General features: G+C 47.8%; 1 protein-coding gene across 3 annotated transcripts in view; it reads left to right on the forward strand.

Moving 5' to 3' along the window:
• The window catches only part of Plekhh1 (pleckstrin homology, MyTH4 and FERM domain containing H1), a 48,182-nt gene that overhangs the window by 14,678 nt on the left and 9,335 nt on the right, over positions 1 to 24,169 (forward strand). For 2 of the 3 annotated variants that reach the window (XM_047542110.1, XM_047542112.1), the window contains exons 3-22: positions 2,678 to 2,740; positions 3,371 to 3,520; positions 6,721 to 6,804; positions 7,804 to 7,885; positions 7,973 to 8,730; positions 12,350 to 12,428; positions 12,899 to 12,990; positions 14,553 to 14,703; positions 14,922 to 15,064; positions 16,000 to 16,110; positions 17,175 to 17,261; positions 17,569 to 17,730; positions 18,902 to 18,982; positions 19,342 to 19,524; positions 19,886 to 19,994; positions 20,796 to 20,908; positions 21,718 to 21,894; positions 22,200 to 22,297; positions 22,772 to 22,949; positions 23,446 to 23,601. In XM_047542110.1, coding sequence (XP_047398066.1) covers positions 2,678 to 2,740; positions 3,371 to 3,520; positions 6,721 to 6,804; positions 7,804 to 7,885; positions 7,973 to 8,730; positions 12,350 to 12,428; positions 12,899 to 12,990; positions 14,553 to 14,703; positions 14,922 to 15,064; positions 16,000 to 16,110; positions 17,175 to 17,261; positions 17,569 to 17,730; positions 18,902 to 18,982; positions 19,342 to 19,524; positions 19,886 to 19,994; positions 20,796 to 20,908; positions 21,718 to 21,894; positions 22,200 to 22,297; positions 22,772 to 22,949; positions 23,446 to 23,601 — 3,057 coding nt within the window. The remainder of the gene's footprint in view (positions 1 to 2,677; positions 2,741 to 3,370; positions 3,521 to 6,720; positions 6,805 to 7,803; positions 7,886 to 7,972; positions 8,731 to 12,349; positions 12,429 to 12,898; positions 12,991 to 14,552; positions 14,704 to 14,921; positions 15,065 to 15,999; positions 16,111 to 17,174; positions 17,262 to 17,568; positions 17,731 to 18,901; positions 18,983 to 19,341; positions 19,525 to 19,885; positions 19,995 to 20,795; positions 20,909 to 21,717; positions 21,895 to 22,199; positions 22,298 to 22,771; positions 22,950 to 23,445; positions 23,602 to 24,169) is intronic. The other variant, XM_047542111.1, reaches the window with a different exon arrangement.

Raw genomic sequence — 24,169 nt, forward strand, 5'->3', positions numbered from 1 at the left:
GAGAGAAAGGACAGAACCCAATAAAGGGAGACCCATCCATCCTGCCAGATTTTCAGAGCTCCAGGTATGGCCCTTCAAGCAAGTGTAGAGAAGAAAGGTCTAGGCACAAAGTGTTGATACCAGGATTAAAGGGAGAGCCTGGAAACCCCCAAGTGACATTTCAGCTTGGCCATCCCTGGAGTATTCCAGCAGCAAGAGAGAAAACATTTTCATAAAAACAGAAGAAAATGTTAAAAATATCCTTTCAAACAAGGACAGTAGAATGTTGAGTATAGCAGCAGATATGTGGGATTATTATCTTTTCTTTTTAAAAAGTCCCGTTTGTTCAAAATGTTTTCAATATTCAGAAACTAGTTTTAGAGGGAAAAAAAAGTGCCTCAGCATAAAAGTGAACACAAAATGCTTTGAGTGTGTCAAGTGTCCTTGCTGGAAAGATAAGAATGACGGGGAGGGTTGGCAGTAACGAGGACCACCTGGCAGCCTTGAAGCAGCCAGCCAGGCTGGGAGGAGACCCTGGCCCAGACTGGTTCCTTGCCATTCCTTTTGCTTTGGTAATGCTATACTTTAAAGGGATGGATAATAAAATCTTGAGGGGAAAAATTCTCACTGCATTACCAATGACAGTGATTTCTGATTCTGACTAGTATATTGTTGACCACTCTTGATCCAAATGAAAATGACCAGCTGGGAGGTGAGAGTCAAGTTTGTTCTTCACTCTACCTTGGTCTCCATCTCAAAATTGGAAGACAAGTTTTTCCAAGACAGATTAGAAAAAGTCAGACTAGAAAAAAATCAGACAATTATTGCAGAAGATCATATAGAAGTCCTAGGCCTTTTCTGAGCTGCAGAGCAAATGTTAGAACAAGTGATCCAGCCAAAGGTCAATCTAGGAAACCTGTTGAGTGTCCAAGGCTTTCCCAATCAATATTTCATTGTATTCTTTAAAAAGAAAATGCTCCCAGTCATTGCCTTAGTTATATTCTTCCTGCAAACAGGGACTCTTGGGGCAGCTCACAGAACCCCAGTTCTGCCCAACACCCATGACTTGGTGAAACTTGCGTGCCTTTTCCTGTGCAGCTCACTGGCTCCGGTATCTGTTTCTTGATTGCAGGTTTCAGTTTCATGGAGAGAAAGGACCTGATCAGCTGCTCAGGTCTGGTGTTGAAGAGGAAAGGGTTATTTAGTACCTATCTGGTCACTGGGAACCACCAACCACTATGTATCATCCAACCCTTTTTCTCCTGCATCACCAAGTAGAATTCATTTTATACTGGATGATAACCTTAGTTGGTTTGTGTTGTGCCATTGTCTATCCCTTGGCTAAAGACCACGGAGCTCGTCCAGGACAGGCCTAGTTTGGGAAAGTACGTCTGGCTCTACTTGAGAGGAATTGCACAGTTCCCTGGTAAATTTCAAGCCAGGGTCCAAGTCAAGGGGAGGAAGTGGAGTAACCTGAGAAAAAGTGAGGTCTGCTCTTGAGGTGGGTGAGGGGCAGACTGGAGCATGGAAAGTAGAGGGCCCTGATTCTGCCCAACTTCATGGAAGATCGTAGGGATATGCATCAAGTATGTGTATAATGCATACAGGTTGCCCTGGGGCAGGGCAGGCTGGGGGGAAATTAGCTGGCACCAGCAAGACCCAGGCATGGCATTTGACATGACTGTTGGCTGTATGAATTTGCTGTGCCTCTGCAGGACCTCTCTGTGCTGGTGTGAGTTTGGGTAGCACATGGTGGAGCCCTGGCAGGGGGAAAATGGGAGCTGATGTCTAATCTGCATCCTACTTGCCAGTCTGGGTTCATGAAGCTGCAAAGAATGTTGCCGTGACTGTGGCTCATGTGCAGCTCCTCAGGCTGCAACTTAGATCTGGTCCCTGATGATCCTTCATATGCAAGATTGTCAGTTCCTTTGCTTGGTCCACTTGGTATAAGATTCCAGAATTACTGAGTTCCTCAGACCCAAATGATAACATGCCTCTTAGACTTTTTTTTTTTTTTTTTTTTTTTTTTGCATTGCTGGGGATTAAACCCAGTGCCTCAAACATGCTAGGTAAGCTCTCCACCACTGAGCTACGTCCCCAGCCCAAAGACAGACTTTTTTAAATGTAGAGGCTGGTGTTATAGCTCAGTGGTAGAGCATATGCTTAGTGTGCACATGGCCCTAGGTTTACTCTAATCCCCAGCACCAAAAAAGGTACTTGAGCCTTTCTTTCTATTTCTTTAAAATTAAAGAAATCAAATGTGGTAATGAGTGTCATTGTACCTAGCCAGTGAGATATTCTGGGTGGGGAGGGACAGTCTCCCTGATGACTGAGGTGGGCTTGTGTAGGTATATGGCCCACATTGGGCATATGGGCAAGCAGTGCCATGGCCCTTCCTGCGACCAAGTGCAGAGAGGAAGGGGCCTCTGCAAGAGGAGACAGGAGGAAGGATGGGGCAGGAGCACTCAGGAAGAAAGACTTAACACTGCCACCCCTCCCCAGCACCCTTCTCCTAAACTCAGGGTCAGGGAGTTGAGAGTTGCCATGAAAATCTTTGCCTTGACACCTTTGAGCTAGTTGAGATGGCAGTTGAAGCCTGACCTGAGTGTGGTGTCTGTATACTTTGCCTGAGTGTTCCTGATGCCATTTTCAGTTGGGTCACAGCATGTATATCTCCCCTTCCTCTCTGACTGAGCAGATGCAGGAGCTGGAGCAGAGGCTGCTGGAGGCAGAGCAGAGAGCAGAGAATGCAGAGACCCAGGTAATGGGGAAGGGGGTTGACTCGAGTACGGAAGTGGGGCCCACTTGGCACACTGATAAGCCCTTTTTACAGGGGCAAAAACAACAAAATCAAAACCAGGTGTGGACCTAAACATATGAAGGTACAAGGAATATTCTGTGCGAATGAAGGGGTCTGGGTAAGGTCAGCGTAATTAGTCCAGTAGGCCTTGCTGTGCTGTGGGAATAAATGAAGCTTCAGTGTCAGTGGTTTGTCACATTTAGTTCTCAGGTATAGAACCCATCCACTGAGGGTTAGCCAGCAAGTCTGCTCCCACAGTCATTCAGGCATCCAGGCTGAAGGCGCCTCCTGTCTTATAGCTGCTCCTTTAAAGCACACAACCTTCTTGGTTGGTTGGCAGGGAAAAAGTGGTAGATGGGCCACAACCTAGCTGGTCTTTTCCAAGTAGCCAGAATGAGTGTCTTGTTTGTCTGTTCTTTTTGTCCAGATAAGGACTTAATAAATGGTCACTTAATTAATTGGAACAGACTGCTCTGAGTAAGGGCTCCACCTGAGAATCATGGGCTAGGACATCCCATCCCACATTACCACCCATTGCACACTCACCATATGAGTGATGTGAGACCTCATGAGGGCATTGGTACTTTTCAGGTGGGTGTGATGGAAGAGAAGGTAAAACTATCCAATCTGAAGAATGTGGACTCCACAGGGAGCCTGCACCAGAAATACCAAGAATTGCTGAAAGCCATGCAGGGCAAAGATGAGCTCATCAACCATCTGGAGGCTCGACTGGAGAAGCAGGTAAGGGCTAACTTGCAACAGAGCACCAGTCCCCCCAACATCTGCACCTACTGGCCCCCAGTTTTTTGAACCCCTCTGCTTGAGGCGTAAAGTGATGGAAATTCACTCCCTCATGAACCTGTTTTTTCCCTCTCTCTTTGAAATAGTGATTTTATTTCCTACAGATATATAATCACAAATGAGATTACTACATCACTTGGTAGTATTTTTTAAATTTTATTTAGGAAGATACATGCTTTGTTCTGTAGTGATGAACCTCTTCTTTTACATGGAGATTTAATTATTGGAAGATTCCCTCTCATGTCTGTCCATTAGAGGCCAGGCAGAGGATATAGGGAAAAAAGAACTTTGGAGGCAAATAATCTGGGTATGAATCCCACCTCTAGTACCTGCTGCTCTCTTGTGAGCAAATTGTATAAGTTGGTGATTCTAGTTTACACATTCACAAAAAAGGGGTTATAATGCTTCATAGGGATTTTGGGAGAATTAGGGAAGGTAATCTCTATATAGTATCAGATACGTGGTCAGTGCTTGGTTAGGAGAACTATTCCCTTTCCACGCTGGCCTGTGCCTTGCCAACACGTGCTACACAATTCTTATCTGTAGTGTGACCAGAATCACACACGACTAGACAGTTAACCCTGGTCAGCTGTTTAGCCAAAGTTTCTCAGTGAACCTGAATAGACAGAGGCCTAAGTTGTTGCCTCCTCTGAAAATCAAAGCCTCCTTTCCTGAGTATGTGGGAGCCACTATTCAGGATTTCTGCTACAATTAGCACCGTTACTCCCCGGAGGTCTTCTGGAATGCCCTACTACAAATACCTGTACCCAGCCTCCTCCCCTTGTCAGTCTCATGAATCTCATCCCAGCTCTGTCCCTTCCCTCTGCCATTGGCTTTATGGTCCAACCTCCCCCTGGTGTCAGAGCTTCATCCATTTCTAACAATGGACTCCACAGTAGGGTCAGGTGACTAAGTTTCTACATGTGCATTCTCCATGAAGATTCCAGTTAATTCTGGCAGATTTGTAATCATTCATCAGCATTTACTGGATGTGCCTTTATATGCTGTGGGGCACTGTGTGTTCCTGCACAATCATGGGAAAACAGTTCTTACACGTGGAAAGTCTAATCAAGTTTAGAGATACCCTAGCTTCCCTTTTGAGGGGCTTATGGAAGAGGCAGCATTCTGGGGATTGATGGGCAAAATGACTCCTGCTAAAGTTCCTTAAGTCAGAAAAAAAAATTTATAATTATAATCAATAGGTCAAGATTCCAAGAGAAAGAATACTTTTCTGTGAGAGTCAAAAGACCTGGTTTGAGTCCCAGCTGTGCCACAAACTGACAATGGCTAGTCATTCATCTCTTGGCCTCAGTTTGCACTGCTGTATAAAGAAGGTACCAAATTAGGTCAGGGGTTCACTGACTGCTTCTGTAAAGGACCCAAGAATAACTATTTCAGGCTTTGTGGGCCACATAGTCTCTGTGGCAACTGCTCAGCTCTGCTGTTGTGGTGTGAAAGCAACCAGAAACAATCCATAAATGAATGGGCATGGCTGTGTTCCATTAAAACTTTGTTTACAAAAATAGGCAGGGGATAAACAGGTAGAAGACTGGGTTGGCTGTGGACCATTGTTTGCCAAACCCTGAACTAGGTGACCTTTAAGATCTCCCTAGCCCTCTTACATTTTCACATGCCCATCTCATTTCCCTAGTTTGAAGCTTGTGTCTGTCCTCTCAATAGTTGTTTGGCATTTTTTCCCTAGAAGCAGAACCAAAGTCCTTATTGCTAGTCTCTCAGCTACTCAGCAGATGCCTGTTGCTCTCTGGTTTTTAGATCAGGGGGCCAGGTCTTATTGGAGAGCTGGCTGATACCTCGTGCTGTGTACTTTCTCTCTCTTCATCCTCAGTGGCCCAGCAAGGGGGATGGCTCATCCCCCTATCCTAGAGGTTCCAGTGCAGGTGCAGAGGGTTATGTGTTAGAGCAAATAAGCCTCTTGCAGAATCTAAGCCCATGTTTCATTCTATTCTAGGCTGCTTTTTTTCGATACAGACTTCCTTTTCATTCTTAGTGATATGCTAATTCAGACTTTTTGGTTTTTTTTTTTTTTTTTTTTTTTAAACTGTAAAGGTAATACATGCTGGACTGGGGCTGTAGCTCAGTAGTACAGCACTTGCCCAGCTCATGGGAGGCACTGGGTTCCATTCTCAGCACCACATACAAATAAATAAATAAAACAAAGGTCTTGTGTCCATTTACAACTAAAAATAAAAGTAATACATGCTTATAGTAAAAGATACACACACACACACACACACACACACACACACACACACACACACACAAAACTACCCAGTAGGGTCTAAAGTGACAAGTAATATTTTTCCTTTATTCCCAACCCTTGATATCCACTCCTGGCTATTAATGTTTCTTGTTTATCAAAGCATGGTGTTTTACTTTCATCCTGTGGATGTGCTGTTTATTGAAACAATGTGTTGGTGGTGGTGGACACTTAGACTGTTTTCAGTTTTGAGTATTCTAGTTTGTGTCACTCTCTCAAGTAATATTACAGCAAATGACTCCTGAGCTGTGGCTTTGTTGGATCAATGGTATGTACACTTTTAATGTTGACAGGTGCTATCAATTGCCACCCCAAAGTCTTTGCCAATTTGTATAAGAGAGGTTGTACACAGCATTCATAATGGTGGTTTGGGATAATATCAGACTTCTAAATTATGTTAACTAGAGAAAAATGTTTTGTTTTTATCTGCATACTTAAAATTATGAATGAGGTCAAACAGCTTTCATGGATCTCTTTATCTTTTTCTGTTGATTTCCTGTTCATATTCTTTGCATGTATATTTTGGATTGTTCAAACAGCCCTTTGTATGTGTGCTTTTTGTGTTGCAAATCCTTCTTATTTTGTTTAAGGGATTCTTCTTTTGGTCATATAGTAATTTATAGTGATGATATAGATTGATTAGTCTTTTCCTTCATAGCTTTTTGGAATTTGTATTATACTTACAAAGGCCCTTCCCACTTTTTAAGAATTTTTTTTAAAAAATACTAACTGAATTAAAACTTTTTCTGTTGGGTCACCCCCCATCTAGTCGCTTGATGTCTCTTTTCCTGGCTTCTCACTTCTGGTCATTCACTCCACCAGTGACCACAGTGGCTAACTGAAGGCCCTCTCTTTCCTGCAGAAGCAGTTGAGAGCTGAGGAAGCAAAAATTGTTCAAGAAAAAGCTGCAAAGATCAAGGAGTGGGTGACGCTAAAGTTAGCAGAGGTGAGTGGAGAGCTCATCTTGGCGGGGCCTGGCCTGGGGTGTGGATGGGGCTGCCTTTTCTCAAGTTCCTACCTTCTCTGCTTGTTGGTGGCTTGCCGATCTTCATCTTTTAGCCATTTGTCCTGCATTCAGGTTAAACTCTGCAGCACCTGGCTTCACTCTTGTGTTCCTTTTGTCATGATTGGTTTTCCTGGAGCTCCTGACTAGCTTTGTGCTGAGTTTAAGTTTGAGAAGAAATAAAGAACCTCACTTTTGAGAAGTCCTCTCAGTTTCCTTCTAAGGAGCACACTCAGACCACCCTCCACTAGCTGCCTTTTCTTCTTTGTCCTCTCCATTCTTTTCAACTTAAAAAAAGCCAGGTGAGGTGGCGCATGCCTGTAATCCCAGCAGCTTGGGAGGCTGAGACAGGAGGATCACGAGTTTAAAGCCAGCCTCAGCAACTTAGCAAGGCGCTAAGCAACTCAGTGAGACCCTGTCTCTAAATAAAATACAAAAAAGGGCTGGAACTGTGGCTCAGTGGTGGAGGGTCCCTGGGTTTAATCTCTGGTACACACACCAAAAAAAAGACCCTTGTCTTTATCCTGTGGAATTGATTACTCAATTCACCTAGTTCTATTTGCTTTCAGGGCACATGCTCTGCTGTGGTATTCCCCTTTAATTTAGCAAGTATTTGTAATGCCTCCTAATTACTGTGACTAAAACAACAATGAACAAGAAGAGCATCAGCAGCCATGCCCTAAAGGATGGTCAGCCATGGGTCCACTGTACTTTCCCATCTCCTAACCTTCCGTACAGCCTGCTTTCTGCTCAGCTTTGTCTTTAGTTTGCAGGTGCCCCTGCAGCAATCAGCAGCTGGTCAGCACTCACTGCTAAGGGTGCAGGCAAAAAACCTGGGCATTGTTCCTTCTATGGAACCCAGGACCTTGAGCATACCAAGGATGCACTTTACCACTGAGATACATCCCTGCCCCGCTTAATCTTCATTTTCTTTTTTCCCAGCTTGAGATGGAGAATCAGCACCTGAAAAGCTGTAATCAGCGTCTGGTGGAGCAAGTGGGAGCCCTTCAAGATGCTCTGGAAGGTAGGCAGGCCTGGGCGTGTATGTGCAATGGAGTGTGATGCTGATTTGAGAGAGCTCTCAATATGCCTGTTTTTGCCCCAATCACAGCTCTTCAGATGGCGCCTTCAGGGAAGCTGCTGGTGACCCCCCAGGAAGCCCCACAGCAGAATTCTGTCCCTTCACAGCCAGGAGCTCAGCCTGTCGGGCAGGACTGTGGTTCTCAGGCCCAGGCTTTGAAGGCGGCTATGCCTGGGCCTTGTCTGGGTGCCCTGCAGAGCAAAGGCTCCATGTCTGAAGCCAGAAGCCCAGTGGAGGATTCTACTTCCAGCATGGTCCACCCTGGAGAAATAGCAGAGGCCAAGACCCTTCAACCTCATCTGGGAAGAGAGGGCTCTCCCAGCCAGCTGGGTGTGAAACCTGTCCCCCCGAGACGTGGTTCAGCCTCCTGGGGGGAGGGCCTGGCCACTGCTCGTCATGGAGGGGTGCTCTTTGGGACCAAGACCTCTGCCAGGGAAAGCGGCCCTGGCAGCAGCCTAACCCTTCCAAAGACACGGGTTTCCAGCACCACCTGGGATAGCATCCGGGTGGCCAAAAGGCACCACAGCCAGCCCCAGGTAGGCCCTGGGCACTTTGACCATGTGGTGAACATTGAGGTTGGGGCCTTGTCAGCCCTCCATCCCTCTGTCCTTTCAAAGCTAAAGCCCCCAAATGAGCTCCAGGAAGAACCAGAGAAGATGGAAATGGAGGCGCCACCTCCAGCAGGGAAAGAGGAAGGAGAGAACCTGAAGGACCCTGGACCTGAACTGGAGAAAGATGAGCTAGGGAATAAACCACCCACACCCCCGCTACACCGGTTTCCATCATGGGTAAGAGACAACCTTGGGGCCGGGTAGAGGGGCAGAGCCAGCAATAAGCTCACGGATATATTGAGAACATCTACACACTGAGTATGAGATGGTGTTGGCATCCCTATGACAACTCTGAGGGACCTCCCCAACCAACCCAGCTAGTAGTGGGCAGAGCCGGAATCTGAAATAATGTGAATGGTGGCCGGCAGTCATTTCTCAAGCCTCACCGAGTGCCACACACTGACCTGGGTACTCTGTACATATTATCTCTTCATATTTGTGACTTTTTGAGTGTCGGTTTAAGAGCACAGGTTCAGGAAGAAACCACTAGGGTTGAAATGCTAACAGTGTGACCCTGGTCAAGTTACTAAATTTCTGTGCCTTGGTTTCCCTATCTATAAAATGAGGATAATAGTGGCTACTTTATAGGACTGTTGTGAGGATATATGTGTTGGTGTCTAGTCCTTACAAGTGGTAAATGATATGTAAATGTTGACTATTTTTATTTCTTTTTTTACTTTTTTGCCATACTCAGGGGTTGAACCCAGCCCATCACACATGCTAGGCAAGTTCTCCACAACTAAGCCTTTTTTTTTTTTTTTTTCTTTTGAGACAAGGTCTCCCTAAATTGCCCAGACTGGCCTCAAACTGAGCCTTCCTGCTCCAGCCTCCTGCATAGCTGGGATTACAGGAGTGCACTACCATACCCACCTAGCTATTTTCATTTCTGAGCTTAACTTCCTTACTTGTAACATTGGATAAAATTACACAATGTCTGGTGGAATTGCTTCAGAATTAATGACCTTGGGTGGAGTTGGAGACACAGATAAAACAAGACCCAGCCCTGCATGAGTACATAGTTAAGCTGGGCAGTGGGTTCAAGGTCATAATCTATACGTTTTCCCTACTTTTGTGTCTGACTTTAAAAAAAAAAATTATATATTTTAGTTGTAGGTGAACACAATACCTTTATTTTCCTTTTATGTGGTGCTGAGGATCGAACAAACCCAGGGCCTCACAAGTGCTGGGTGAGCGCGCTACCACTGAGCTACAATCCCAGCCCCTTGTGTCTGGCATTTTCTGTGATAAAATTTTAAAGTAAAAATAGGGTAGGTGGGGTGTTAGTAACATTTCTTAGGTTGGTGGTGAGGATGACATGAGGTGTAAAGGGCTTAAGCACAGGGCCTGGCAAGTGGGAAGGAGTCTCAGCTGTGTGAGGAATTGGTGCTGTTTCTCCCCTTGAGACCCTTGGAAACTGCTGTCCCCTCCATTTCAGCTATTTGTCCAGGGTCCTGTGGGGATAGGGAGAGTCGGACTTGAACTGAGGTTCCACTGCCTTTGGAGCCCAGCAGCAGCACTCTAGCTGTACAGCCTCCTGGGAACATGGCCAGGGCAGTGGTCAGTCTCTTACTCATGGTCAGACCAGATGCTACTGTGTGTGGCAGCACTGTGAGGGACAGCTCCTGACAGCAGAGGCAGTGGGGTACCCTGGGGCGGGACTGTCTCCCCACACCACTACTTGGGAGATCCCTAATTTCAGCAGCACCTTCTAGGACCTCCTTTTGGAGCACTGGATAAGAGACTCCTGCCCAGGCTCTCTTGCCTGCACCCTTAGCAGTGAGTGCTGACCAGCTGCTGATGGCCACAGGCCACCTGCAAACTAGAGACAAAGCTGAGCAGAAAGCAGGCTGTACGGAAGGTTAGGAGATAGGAAAGTGCCGTGGCTCCCTGGCTGACCATCCTTTAGGGCATGGCTGCTGATGCTCTTCTTGTTCATTGTTTTGCTCTGGAGCCCTATATCAGAGGTGGGGTGAGGGAACACTCAGACAAGGGACATGCAGGAGATCTTAGCAGATGTTAACCCAGAGAAGTATTGCTTACCCTGATCATTTTGCCAAAATATCACCATCCACTGTGGTGACTAAGAGTGGCTCTTGTGTTCTGCCTCTACGTATTAAGTGTGTGCATACGTGTGTGTGAGAGAGAGAAGGGGGGAGAGTGGAGATGGGGGAGAGAGAAAGGAGAGGATAAAATACATAAAATGCTTTTGATGGTCCAGTGTCACACACCTGTCACACACCAGGACTCGGGAGGCAGAGGTAGAAGGCAGGAGTTCAGGTTCAGCCTGGGCAACATAGCAAGACCTGATCTCAAACAACAAAAACAATAAAATGCTTCAGATACCATTGCCCATGTGAGCATCAGCTACGCTCTGGGATACAGGTTTTAAGGGAAAACATTAACCCTCCCTCTCTCAGCTGGGTCCCAGGGACGCCAGGAATCGCCCAATGCAATTTAAGGAGAATTTGTCTCCTGTTTTCAATCCTCTTTGTAACTTGCTCCTGAGGGAAACAAGACAATGCCACAATGCCGGCTCATCCTAGACCCCTGAGGTAGGATCACCCTGTCCCCATAGGACTTAGATCGTCTCTAAGGCAAAACCTGGGCAGTGTCCATCTAGGGGGAAAAAAAAGCCCTGGGAACTATAGAAGGACATTTCTCACTCGGAGAGAGTCAGATAAACGATTTGCCTTTGGAGTTTGTAGAGCCTTTTCCCTTAATCCTTACCTTAAGACATTTCTGTGAGGTAGGTATTAGATACCCTTTTGCCAAACAGTCCCTCAGTCCCTCATGCTTGAGTTTCATTTCCTTTGTGAAGTTAGAGACAGGCCTTGGTTTAATTCCATGACCACTGCTGGCAGAAATCCTCTTTTCTCTGCCTAATTTCATGGCTTGCGCCTGATTTATCTGCTCTGTGTAAGCTCGGGAATGCCCTGCCTGCACAGCGCCCTCCTTGGTCATCCTTCCTCACTGCCCTGCCACCTCTTGTCTTGCCAAGGCTCCAGTTACCTCAGTATCTCATCCCACAACACCAGCCTCTCCCCTCAGTTGCCCCCATGCTACTGCCTGCCTCTAGAGCCACACCCCAGTGGATATCCCACTCCCTCCCAGCCTTGTCCCCAGCCCAGCTGGCCCCCAGCTGCCTCCCTGGGCCAGACTGGCATTCCTCCCAAAGCTGACTGACCGTCCTCTCCAGCCCCTGTGACTCATGTCACCTGAGCAGGCCTTTGTTTTCCCTGTGGAGTAAGTGGAGCAAACAGATCTGGAATAGCCTGGGCAGGGCCTTGTGGTTTGTTAGGACAATCAAGCTCCCAAGGCTCAGGGACCTGCTTTAGGCCCGAAGTGGGTGGGAGACCTTAGGGCCCACATTCTCTGTAAGTGTCTTACTTTGGAGTTTTGGAGTCCCTTTGGGCTAAATAGGTTTTATAGGTTGGCCCTATGATTTAACAGTGTTGCTTTAAGAAGATAGCATGTCCTGGTTCCAAATGGCTGGATTTCCAAAGAGCATACCCTCCCCATGTAGCTCTGACTTCCTATTATCAACACCCCTAACTTCTCCCAGCATCACCAGAAAAAAAAAAAAAAAAATCACTCGATTCCACACCAGCCTCCTGGAAGGTCAGTTTTATCACCTCCATTTTAGAGCTGAGGGAAATGAAGAAACTTGGCTGAGATCCCTCAGCCAGTAACTGGCCCACCCTAGGTATGGACCCAGGTCTGCCCATTTCCAAAGTCATGTTTTCCACTTGCCTGGGGCACACACTGTCCTGGTCCTGACCTGGGACTCTCGTTCCAGGAGAGCCGGATCTATGCAGTGGCCACTTCGGGCATGCACCTGTCAGATGTGTCTTCCCGAAGTCATGCTGCCTGTTGTGGTGAGTCCACGTGAGGCTCACAGGGCTCAAATGCCAGTGGGGGCAGAGTGGGCAAGCAGGGAGGTGGAGACTGAGCAACACCCAGGGTCGGGTGGCCTGGTGCCGGTGCCCTTCCCCAGCAGGTGCAGTTCAGGTGCAGTCCCAAGGCCAGGGCTGTGCAAGAGGGAAAAGGAAGTCATGCAGGTTCAGTCCTGCTTCCTGGCTCCTGAGTTGCTGGCCAGCCCCAGCATGCCCACAGTGCTGGGAGCCCCATGGCACATGGTTTGTAACCCACTTTGGCAAGGGTGGGACACATGCAAACCATGTGGAGGGGAAAATGATTAAAGGGTAAGAATTTGGATTTCATGGTGGCGGTTCCTCTTCTATGTGGTCCCCTAAGAAGTCCAGGGGAATGGAAGGGAGAAAGAGAAGATGCCTCCCCTACATACCTCTCTGCCACCTTAGTTCATCCCATCCCTCTCTTCCTCCAGCTTCAAGCCCTCCTGCCCTTGCATCCCCTGTGTCTTTCTCTGGCCTTGTCTACAAGAATGTCACTGTGCCTGTCTACACAGCGCTGAAAGGGGTAAGAAACTGCTATGCAAAGAGGGGACATCCCTATCAGGAGAGCCCCTGGTCTTGGCATGCAGGGACTTGGGAGGGAGGGGGTTGAGGACCAGGTACTACACAGTGACCTTGAACAGTGAGTTCAACTCATCATACGCCATTTTGATTCATTATTTATAATTCTGATTATAAAGAAACCTGCATTTATAAAAATTTGAGTCAATAAGAATTTGACAAAATAAGAAGTTAAAGGTTAGATCTCTGCCTATTCCAACTCCACTCCCATCTTTTCTCATGTCTTTCCTTCTTCCCAGGTCCCAGAGGGCCGTGGGACTCCTTCCGGAATTGTTTATATATGTTTAAACACACACTCCATAACATTGCTAACATTACTACTTATTTTTTAAAGCAAAATAAGATGTAACTACAACATGATGCTTCTATATACATTTTTGTCTTTTTATTATTTGTTTCTGAATCTTTATAGAAGAATAAAAAAAATAAAATTTCCTCTCATAGTTGTTTTTCTTTAATTCCTAAACCCAGAGACAACTATCATTCATGGTTTAGTGTTTATTTTGTCAGGCCCTCTGATACATTTATTTACAAATACATTTATAAATATGTATATGCACTTACTCTCCCCCACTTTTCCTCTCTCCCTCTTTATCTCCTCACTTCTCATTCTCTCCCACATGCATGCCTACATATGCATATAAAGGAGACCATCTGACACATACCATACTGTGCCTCATTGCTCACCTGACATAGGTCAAGCTGTGCACCCTCTTTGCATGGCTGTGCTAGTCACCAAAACTGCCTTAAGCTTTCCTCCACTGATTTACAATAGTTTATGGCCATCTTTCTCTAAAATAAATGTTGCAGTGAGCTGAGCATCATTGTGCATGTATATCCTTGTGCACTTGAACGTAGAGAGTTCAGAAGGTGGAATCTCTGGGCAGGTTATATGAGCATTTTAGATGTTCACAGGTACTGCCACATGACTTTCTTAAAAATGCTTTATGGGCTGGGGGTGCCACAGAGCACTCGCCTAGCCATGTGTGAGGCCCTGAGTTTGATCCCTAGCACCACACACATAAAATAAATAAATAAACTTTGTCACGCTGGAATGTTCCAACCCCCTGCTCTTTCCCCAAACTTTCATCAACATCGAGATAATCAAGTCTTTTTAAATGTTTGCCTTTCAAGATCTCTCACTCCTGTTCCCCACTCTGCCTGACCTGTGGCATGACTTTCTGTCCTTTCAGTGGAGGGAGCAAGGGCATAGCAGGCAGGGGGTAGTCTTGGATGGGACAGCTCTGTGGGGGTCACAGAAGATGATGTGGGTGGGAGGGAGGTCCAAGGAGCAGCATGGAGGTAAGAACACAGGAATGAGGTCAGGAAGGAACCTTATACCATTTGGGATAGTTGTCTTCAGTGATGGGTGAATGGCCTCTGTGTTGCCCCAGACAGGCTGTGAGGGCCACAGCCTGGTCAGTTGGAATCCAGGTATAAATTGTTGGGTGAGAAAGGCTTGTTTTGCAGCCTGAGCTACAGTGGGTGAGGGGACCTGTCTTGCAGAGAGCCATGCAGATCAGCAGTGTGCCCTTTGCGGATGACTCCTCTGGGTCTGATGATGACTGCAGCTCTCAGGCCAGTTTCCGGATGTCAGTCCCTTGTTCTGAGTGTAGGAAGACCAGCGGACTATGCAGTCCCCGGGCCATCAAGAGAGGTACAGAGAAGGGGAGCAGGAGGGTCCCCTGACCCTTTCCATGAGATTTGTACAGGGGGCCCTTGCTTGATCTGTACTTGGGATCCCCAGCAGCTCTACCCTCAGCCCCAGACAGTGGCGGGGGGTGCTTCCAGGTGTGGGACAAGACCCTGTAGCCCCTGGGCCATGTAAGTTGGGAGTTGGGGGACCCAGATCTTGCTTCCTCCTCCGGTGGCCAGGGGTCTCCATGTCTTCACTGAGCTCCGAGGGTGACTACGCCATTCCTCCTGATGCCTGTTCGCTGGACAGTGACTACTCAGAGCCTGAGCACAAACTTCAGCGCACCTCGTCCTACTCCATCGACGGGCTGGGCCTAGGCGGCGTGAGCAGCAGGGAGCACAGTGGGACAGACTTACAGCAGAGGCTGCAGAGGCTGCCGGGGCTAAGGGGGTCGGGGTCCTGGGTTGGTGCAGAGAGGGAGGCAGCCCTGGGGAGTGGGCTGGGAGTGTCCAGTGATGGAAGCAGATACACACGGACCTTGGGGGGCCAAGGGGGGAACGAAGGAGTCCAGGGAGCTCCTTAGCACCCTGTGAGGGGTTTGCACCTATTACTTTATCTCCACACTGACCCTCAGATGCTGACGTGGTTGTCGTGAATGAGCTCAGTGCCAGGCATGGTCTTCAGTGCTCTTCCTGCACTGCACATCTCATTTGTCCTCGTGGTCCTCTTGGGATTCCTGTCCCATCTTAGGGATGAGATGCTTAAGGCTCAGAGACTTGTACCACATGCCAGGGCCAGCAGTGAGTCCAGATCTAAATCCCCAGCACTGGCTCCACACCACTCCACTGCCCTATCTACCTGCCTGCCTCCACAAACCCTCTGCCCTGGCCTGTGCCTGTTGTTCCCCAGGCCAGCCTCATCTCTCATGCCATGCTGCCTAGAATGACCTTCCTCCTCTCAGCCTGTCTGTGAAGGAGATGTTGACCTGTTCAGGTCTGGCTGTTTCCTGAAGCTCTTCCCAGCCAGCCTCTCCCCTGAGTCCCTCATCTGCTGCTTTCTTATGGCAGACCAAGAATTATCTTCCCCAGCCATTGTGGAAGCCTTCCCATGCAGGACCACCCTGCTTTATTTAGTCCTCTCTCAACCCTCAACAGGGTATGGTGCCCAGAAAATAAATACAAGGAATAGGTGCCCAGTAAGTTTTTTTAAAAATTGATGTCAAAGCAGTGACTCAGCTGACGATTTTGACTTGTGTGATGCAGAGCCCCAAGTGATTTCCCCTTTCTGTCTCCCTCTCTATGCTCTCTCGCCCCACAGGAGTCACTGGAAAAGTCAGGCTACCTGCTGAAAATGGGAAGCCGGGTGAAGACATGGAAGAGGCGCTGGTTTGTCCTGAGACCAGGACAAATTCTGTACTACAAGTCCCCGGTGAGACCCCTCCTCCAGGACTATAGGTAGAAAGATTCCACTCTAGACTCAGAACTGTATGATAAGGACTGAAAGAAAGGCAGTGTGGCCCAAGACCAGAGCACAGGTCTGGCTGGCCGTGAGAGTCACCTATCAGGTACCCAGAGCTCTGAGCCATGCCAGAGACCATGAGGCTGGTCATAGCTTCTCGCAATGAAATAAAGCCCAGGACAGTCAAGTCAGCTCTTGACCAGTTGGCTTGGGAATTTCTTCTTCCTTCAGAAGCCTATTCTCATATTTAGTCCTGTAAAAGATTTGTTCCCAGGCTGCCCTCACTTTGTCTAACAGACAACCTATTGCCTTTTCCCCGTCCTCCTTCCACTGTCTGGAATTAAGGAGCCTTGATGTTGGGAACTAGTTTGACAGAAACTCCCTAAAACTAATTTTAATGTTTTGAAGAGGGAAAATAGGCCTTGTCTCTTGTATAAACCACATTTGATTGGTAGTGTCTGTTTCCAACTCCATACTCTGTGTTAAGGATTCTGGAACTGTATTTCTCTATGGTAAGCATGCTATGATTGATTACTGATGTCTGCAGTGACACTGGAAAAAACAATAGTAGTGATATATATGCCACATATTTGCCATACTTCATAAGAATATAGTGAAAAGATTTTTTTTTTTGAGATGGGCGTCTTACTATGCTACCCAATCTGGGATTGAACTCTTAGCTTTAAGAGATCCTCCTGCCTCAGTCTCCCAAGTAGCTGTAACTACAAATCTGTACCACTATGCCCAGTTTAGTAAAAAGAATTTAAGGACTTTATCATTCTATAACCTGGTGGCTTCTGACCCAATTTTAAAGGCTTACTCAATCTTTTTTGAGGTTTGCATTAGGAGGACCCATGCTTCTGTTTATAGTTTCATTTAGAATTAGAACCAGAATCTAGAACAAGTTATCCATCATACCATAGCCAGGAAAGCTTGGGAATTACTTTCCCCTTTGCCTGTGACCTGGAGTAAGATATGAGGGTAAGTGATGCTCTGAGAAGCCTCCAATGCTTTCCTCTGTTCCTTTTTTACAGAGTGATGTCATTCGGAAACCTCAAGGTCAAGTGGATCTGAATTCCCATTGCCAAATTGTTCGAGGGGAGGGTGCGCAGACATTCCAGGTGAACCTGATCATAGGAGTTAGTATTTTAGGCAAATCAGATGCTGGGTTTGGATATGACTATGTTTGAGAAAAAGATGGGGCAAAATAAACATGGATGAAAGACTTCAGATCAACATAAGAATGTTATCCTAGATTGAGTATGAGAAAGGAAGAGGAGACAGTGTGACAGTGAAAGTAGAAAAGACACGGAGGGAAAGAAGAGAGGAAGCAATAAAGTAGGAATAAGGAGATCCAGTGAGTTCAGGTTTTGTGTCATCTCAGAGCCTATCTTGCTGCCTCTGGCCCCAATCCTTTGCCCTCCACAGCTAATCTCGGAGAAGAAGACCTACTACCTGACAGCAGACTCACCCAGCCTCTTGGAGGAGTGGATACGGGTCCTACAGAGCTTGCTGAAGGTACAGGTCACCGGGCCTCCAGCCCTGCCTCAGGGTGGCACCAAGCCTACTGTGAAGGGCTGGCTGACCAAGGTATGAGGGGCAGAACAGGACTGCCTGAGTTGGGAGCCGGGAGTGGGAGTGGTAAGGGGTGGTGGGCTCCCTCCTTTCCCACAGTTCCTGATTCCAGGAGCTTCTCACATAACTAGCTAGGTTGGCCCTCACACATGGTCTGACCACACAAGGTGATGGTGATGGCACCCTGGAAGCAGAACTCAGGGTTATTAGAATAACTGTTCCCAACACAGGAAGGAGAGGAATGGTTTTACCCATTTTGAGGTCATTAGGGGTTGCCCCCACCTCGTACCCACTGCACCTCAGGATTAATAGTGGTTAGAAGAGACTTGGGCAGGTTGAGTATAGCTGGTCATCCAAAGACTAGATTGTCCTAGGCCTTCCATAAAAACATTTTAGTTAGGGTTCTTCAGGGAGCAGAGAAACATTTGTTAACCCCAAGGAAAGAAAAGTTAACAAGGAAGCACTTTTTTTTTTTTGTACAAGGAATTGAACTCAGGAGTACTCAACTACAGAGCTACATCCTCAGCCCTATTTTGTGTTTTATTTAGAGACAGGGTCTCACTGAGTTGCTTAGTATCTCACTTTTGCTGAGGCTGGCTTTGAACTCAAGATCCTCCTGCCTCAGCCTCCCAAGCCACTGAGATTATAGGCATGTGCTACTGGACCCGGCAAGGAAGCACATTAATAAGACCAAATGCCACAGAGTCAGAGCAATTTGTGCTCAGCAGGCTCAGTGCTCACAGGCTTCTGCTCTTGACCTCCGCTTCCCCCTTCAGGCTATGTTGATGCTATTCTCTCTACCTCTGTAGGTTCTGTTCCCTCATGATTTGTGATCACCCAAGGGCTTCAGCCTACCTTGGCTCTTACTTACCTTGCATCCTGACAACCCTGGCCTCTGCCAACTAGCAAGTTCTTCCTATGTTCACATTCCTGGAAGGGATATCAGATTGTCCTGGTATCCATCTTGTAATGGCAGGTCAAAGGTCACTGAATAGCCCAAGGAAGGCTGGGGTGCCATATTGTATGCATCATGGTGCCTTTGCCGTGAAAGGGGTTCTATTAGTAGGGAGTCTGAGTGGCATCTTCACTAAGGATCCGAGTCTCCCTGTGGCTTCTCATTGCTAGTCCTTGATTTTTTTCTGGGACACTCTAGTTCTAATAATGCTAGTTCATTTCTGTCCTCCAGGTAAAGCATGGCCACTCCAAGCTGGTCTGGTGTGCTCTTGTTGGGAAAACCTTCTACTATTACCGGAGCCATGAGGATAAGGTATTTCCTCAGCTTCCTGACAGCAACCACTCCCCCGAATCACATTGCTGTGGCTCCATGTCCTGATGGCAGTCCCCATCTTGACCTGTACCCAACCAAACCTGCAACTAGTACAACAGCCAGCTGGCTAGATCCCTCCAGAGCACGTGGCCAGCATGCATGACCTGTGTGGTCTATTGATTATTCTCCAAGCAAGCCTCATTGTGCTCCCAGCCTAGCTGCAATGCTATAGCTTCCACCTCCCCATCTTGCCATCTGTCCATATACAAGACTCCCACCCTCTAGAGCTTAAGGATTCAGAGAGAGGAGATTCCCTCATCCCCCTGGCTCTCCCACTCATGTAAGGCTCATGTCCACAGCGACCCCTGGGTCGTCTGCCTGTGCGGGATGCACGCATAGAGGAAGTTGATCGATCCTGTGACTCAGATGAGGACTATGAGGCTGGAGGAACTGGACGGTTACTTTCCTCCCACTGTACCCTGGTGATCCATCCCCCAGAGCACAGTCCTACCTACCTACTCATTGGCACCAAGCATGAAAAGGTAAGGTAGGAGCTGGGCTTCTGTGGCCAAACTTGGGCCTGTGATTTTGTCCTTCCCTTCTCTTTCCCCTGAGCTTCCCCAAATTCAAGATTATTTCCCTCTTTGGACACTTTGGCAATTAATATTTTCTGAATGGGAATATTGCTTTCCATTGAATTAATTCCCAGTGACCAACATCTTTACTAGGGCCATGAGATAGAACCACAAACTTGGAAATGGGTCCATGTTCACCTGATCCCTAGTCTTTCCCCTTAGAAACTTAACCAACCACAGTGGCTGAATCCCACTGTGGGAACCCTCTTTGGAACTTTCACCTCCACTCTCTAACCTCCCGCTTCCAATGCTTCCCACCCTTTTCCAGGATACATGGCTTTACCATCTCACAGTGGCTGCAGGTGGCAGCAGTGCCAAGGTAGGCACTGCCTATGAGCAGCTCATTGGAAAACTGATGGATGGTGAGGGAGATCCAGGTAAGGTCCAGGTGGCCAGCATGGTGTGGGTTGGAGGTGGAGACTTGGATGCTTATAGGTCAGGAACCCAGAGAAAGCACTTCAGTACCCTGGAGCTGTGCTAAACACAACTAAGTCACAACAGGAGTCCCCATCCTACTTTCCAGGGCCCCTCTGTCTCTGGCCAAGACACTTAGGGTGAGCACTCTCTAGGGGAGTTTGGGAATCAGACTGTTCAGTGATCTGGGTAAATGTTTCACTCTTCAGACTGCAGCTTTGCTGGCTGGGCAGAGGACTAAGGAAGGAGGTAGCTGGTTAATCTGTAGTTAGAGTTTGTTAATCAATAATTGGGGCCTAAATTTGGATCAGGCTAACCTAAACCTGGGGCTGTTTAGGGGGTCTTTATATTGCTACTGAGTCTTAGGGTCCTCAGGAACGAACCAAGGCACACACCACGCACAGCCTTTCACTGCTGCTCTGAGGCTTGTCTGATGTGTGTGCTCCTCCAGCCAGCACTGACTCCGTGAGGAAGAGGCTGCCCACACACACTTGCTTACACTCAGGTACAACCCCAGCCATGCACACTCGTCCTTCTTGCAGTTCCATAGCAAGGTGCTGGCTGCCTTCCTGTATGACCACACTTGTGTGTACATGCAGTGTACCCCTGCATACCCTGCAGTCTGTGAATGATAAACTCAGAACACCCATGTTTCCCAGAGAGTAAATCATTGTCTGCCCTACAAACTAAAGATGGGGCTGGGAGGGTGGGAGGTGAGTTCTTTCCTCCATGGTAACTGTACTGCTCTCTGGTGCTTTGGACAGATTCCCCCCTCTGGAGGCACCCCATGCTGTGCTACAGCAAAGATGGGCTGTGCACCTCCCTCACTACCTTGCCCTCTGAGGCCCTGCAGACGGAGGCTCTTAAGCTCTTCAAGGTAAAGTGAGAACATAACCCAGGCCCACCAACCAGTGGTGTCCACACTGCATGCCCAGGCTTGGCTGTGATAACATTGGTAGAGGAAACCCATGTAGTTAGGGTAGCCCACAGGGCGATCCAGAGGAAGGGAAAGGGTCCTTCCATGGCTTCCTTTATGGCAACCTCCTGCAGGCAGTGGGAGGCCTGGGACTTTGGGAAATGCCAATGAAAACGCTCACTTGAAGGGCTGCCCTCCTGTAGTCCACAGTAAGAAGGGCCAGGTTTGCATTGCTTCTGGACCTCAGAGATTCTGACCTATTTAAAATGTTCTTTGTGGCTCATCGGAATTTTTAAATGAATTTTCTTATGTAAGCAAACTTTTGTCTTGCTTGTATAATGGAAACCTTTAAAGAAGGCAAGATTCAGCTGGATGAAGTGGTGCACACCTGTCATCCCAACAACTCAGGAGGCTGAAGCAGAAGGATCACAAGTTTGAGGCCAGCCTCAGCAACTTAGTGTGACCCTGTCTCAAAATAAAAAATAAAAAGGTTTGGGGATGTAGCTCAGTGGCAAAGCAGTTCTGGGTTCAATACCCAGTACCTCAGGGAAAAAAAAAAAAAAAAGGAATGTTTCTATCCCAGAGTAGCAACTTCAGCCAGCATAGATGCTTACAAGCAAGCAGTTAACAGTGCTTCTTCCTAGAAGGGGCTGTCTGTGGTGAATCTGAGTCTCCGTTGGGGCTCAGCTTAGGCTCAGAGACACCATTGCACTGTCAGGACAATAACCATGGTGCTGTGTCTGCCTGTACCACTGTTGTTCCCCTCCCAGTCCTGCCAGCTCTTCATCAATGTGCCTGTAGAGGCTGCCTCAGTGGACTACCATGTGTCCCTGGCCCAGACAGCACTGCAGGTCTGCCTGGTTCACCCTGAGCTGCAAAGCGAGATCTACTGCCAACTCATGAAGCAGACCAGCTGCCGCCCACCTCAGAAGTACTCCCTCATGCAGGTGGGCATCCCCTGGGGATGGAACATCTGAAGAGAACCACTGGCTAGGGCTGCCCAGGAGGGAAAGTGGAAGGTGACTGGGCAAATGTGCTCTGTGCCTCAGTACAGCTTCTCTCTCTGTGCATAGTCAGATTGTGTGATCACCATTCTGGACAAAGCCTGACCAAGTTGGCCATCCTGGTTCCCATAGTAGGTTGGGGGCTCTGGTGTGGGGAAAAAGTGTCAAAGGTTCTGCAGCTCAGGACCATGAGGGCAGGGGCTCTGCAGACTCAGCACACAGCCCACCCTGTCTGTGTCCCTTGGCAGTGTTGGCAGCTCCTGGCTCTGTGTGCCCCACTTTTCCTGCCTCAGCATCACTTCCTCTGGTATGTCAAGCAGCAGCTCCAACGCCATGCAGATCCCAAGTGAGTAGATGTGTTTCCACTGCCACTACTGATTGTGGTATGATTAAGAGGAATGATGGGAGACTAGATACACCAGATTATTCCTCCCCTCCAAAATTTACTCAGGGTTGAGATGTCATCCATCATAGTGTACAGATGGGCACATGGAGATCTAGGCATGCTTAGGCTTCTCTGCACACCAGTCCAAGTGTCTTTGAGTGTTTTGTAGGGGATCTTTTGTGAAACCACATTGCCACCAAATTGTCCCCAAATGTTCATTCTGTTTCTATGTTCTTCTGGCTTCTGCAAGAAAATATGCATATTAGCAATCTACCACAGATATGTCCTGAATGACAAATTAATACTCCAGACTAGTATTCAGGGCTTTTCCCACAACCTACCCCTGCTAGTTTTGGTGCTAGCTAAAGGTAAGCACCTGGATGCCACAGAGGCAGGGATGAGCAGAGTGCCTAGTGTTCCCCTCCTCCTTTTTAGAAATGAAACTGGCCAGTATGCCACCTACTGTCAGAGGGCAGTGGAGCGGACTCTGCAGACAGGGGAGCGGGAAGCCAGACCATCGCGCATGGAAGTGGTGTCCATCTTGCTGAGAAACCCCTTCCACCACTCCTTACCCTTCAGCATCCCTGTGCACTTTGCCAATGGGACTTACCAGGTGAGGAAACTGGGTATGCTTCCTGCCCCAAGTGTTCTTACTGTCTAGAGGAAACACCTCTGGCCCAGGTGGGTGCTAAGACTTTGTGGGCTTTCAGATTCTTCATAGGAAAACCAGAAAAAGGGATGAGCCTAGGATTTGGCATGGGAGGAGGCATTAGTTCATGTGTGTAGGGAGAAAGGAGTTTGAATCACAGAAGTGCCTCATTGTGTGGTGTTCTGAAAGTAGAACTTTTGTACCATCACATGATCAGGGAAGCTGACATGACCAGAAAAGTGGCATGAAACTGACCCCCAAGAGTGATAATGAAGGAGGGGACCAAACTTGTCTGTTCTGGTTTACAGTGAGCAATCTCAGATTCCTTCCCCTGGTCTCTGCGTATGAATATGGAAACTATCTTGCTTGGGCCTCTTGCATTCACCCTCACTTCTTTCTACCTGCTGTAGAAAGCCTCCACAAGCATAGGGAGCTCAGAGTGCCATCCCCTCCTCCACAGGTGGTTGGTTTTGATGGCTCCTCCACAGTTGACGAGTTCCTGCAGCGGCTGAATCAGGAAACGGGCATGAGGAAGTCATCTCACTCTGGCTTTGCTCTCTTCACCGACGATCCTTCTGGCAGGGACCTGGAACACTGCCTGCAGGGGAATGTCAAGGTGACAGCCTCCCCATTTAGCCACCTTCAGGCTCAGGGATACTGGTGCCAGCCAGCGGGTACCTGACTATTCAGCAGCACATTTGGTGTGCCCTGGGTCAGCATTTCTGTGCCAGTCTAAAATGTAGCTGTGTGGGCACAACAAAGGTACATGTGCCCTCATCTCTGGATACAAGATCTCCACACCCTGCTTCCATCCAGTGGCCCTGAAGCATCCAGGGGAAAGAGCCTCTTCTCAGCTTGGTATAGGGACAGGAAAGCGCGACTGAGCCTACCACAGTTACATCTGCCCACTCATAGGTAGACAGCTGTATGCCTAGACCCACTGGGTGCCATCTTATGCACCAGGACCCATTTTTACCCTGTCTGCCAGGGCCTATGCTATACTTATAGTTGTTTTAATTTTATTTATTTAAAATTAAATTAATTAATTTTAAATAAATAGGGATTGCTTAACCTCTGAGCTGAGAGATTTTAACAAAGTAGGTCCTTCTGTAATTAGGGGCCTTTAAATGGGATCTGTATTATGGTCTGGAATTAGTACCATGAGAGTGTTAGTGTGTGTAGGA

Source organism: Sciurus carolinensis, chromosome 2 (genome assembly GCF_902686445.1).
Source record: "Sciurus carolinensis chromosome 2, mSciCar1.2, whole genome shotgun sequence".
NCBI classification, from domain to species: Eukaryota; Metazoa; Chordata; class Mammalia; order Rodentia; family Sciuridae; genus Sciurus; species Sciurus carolinensis.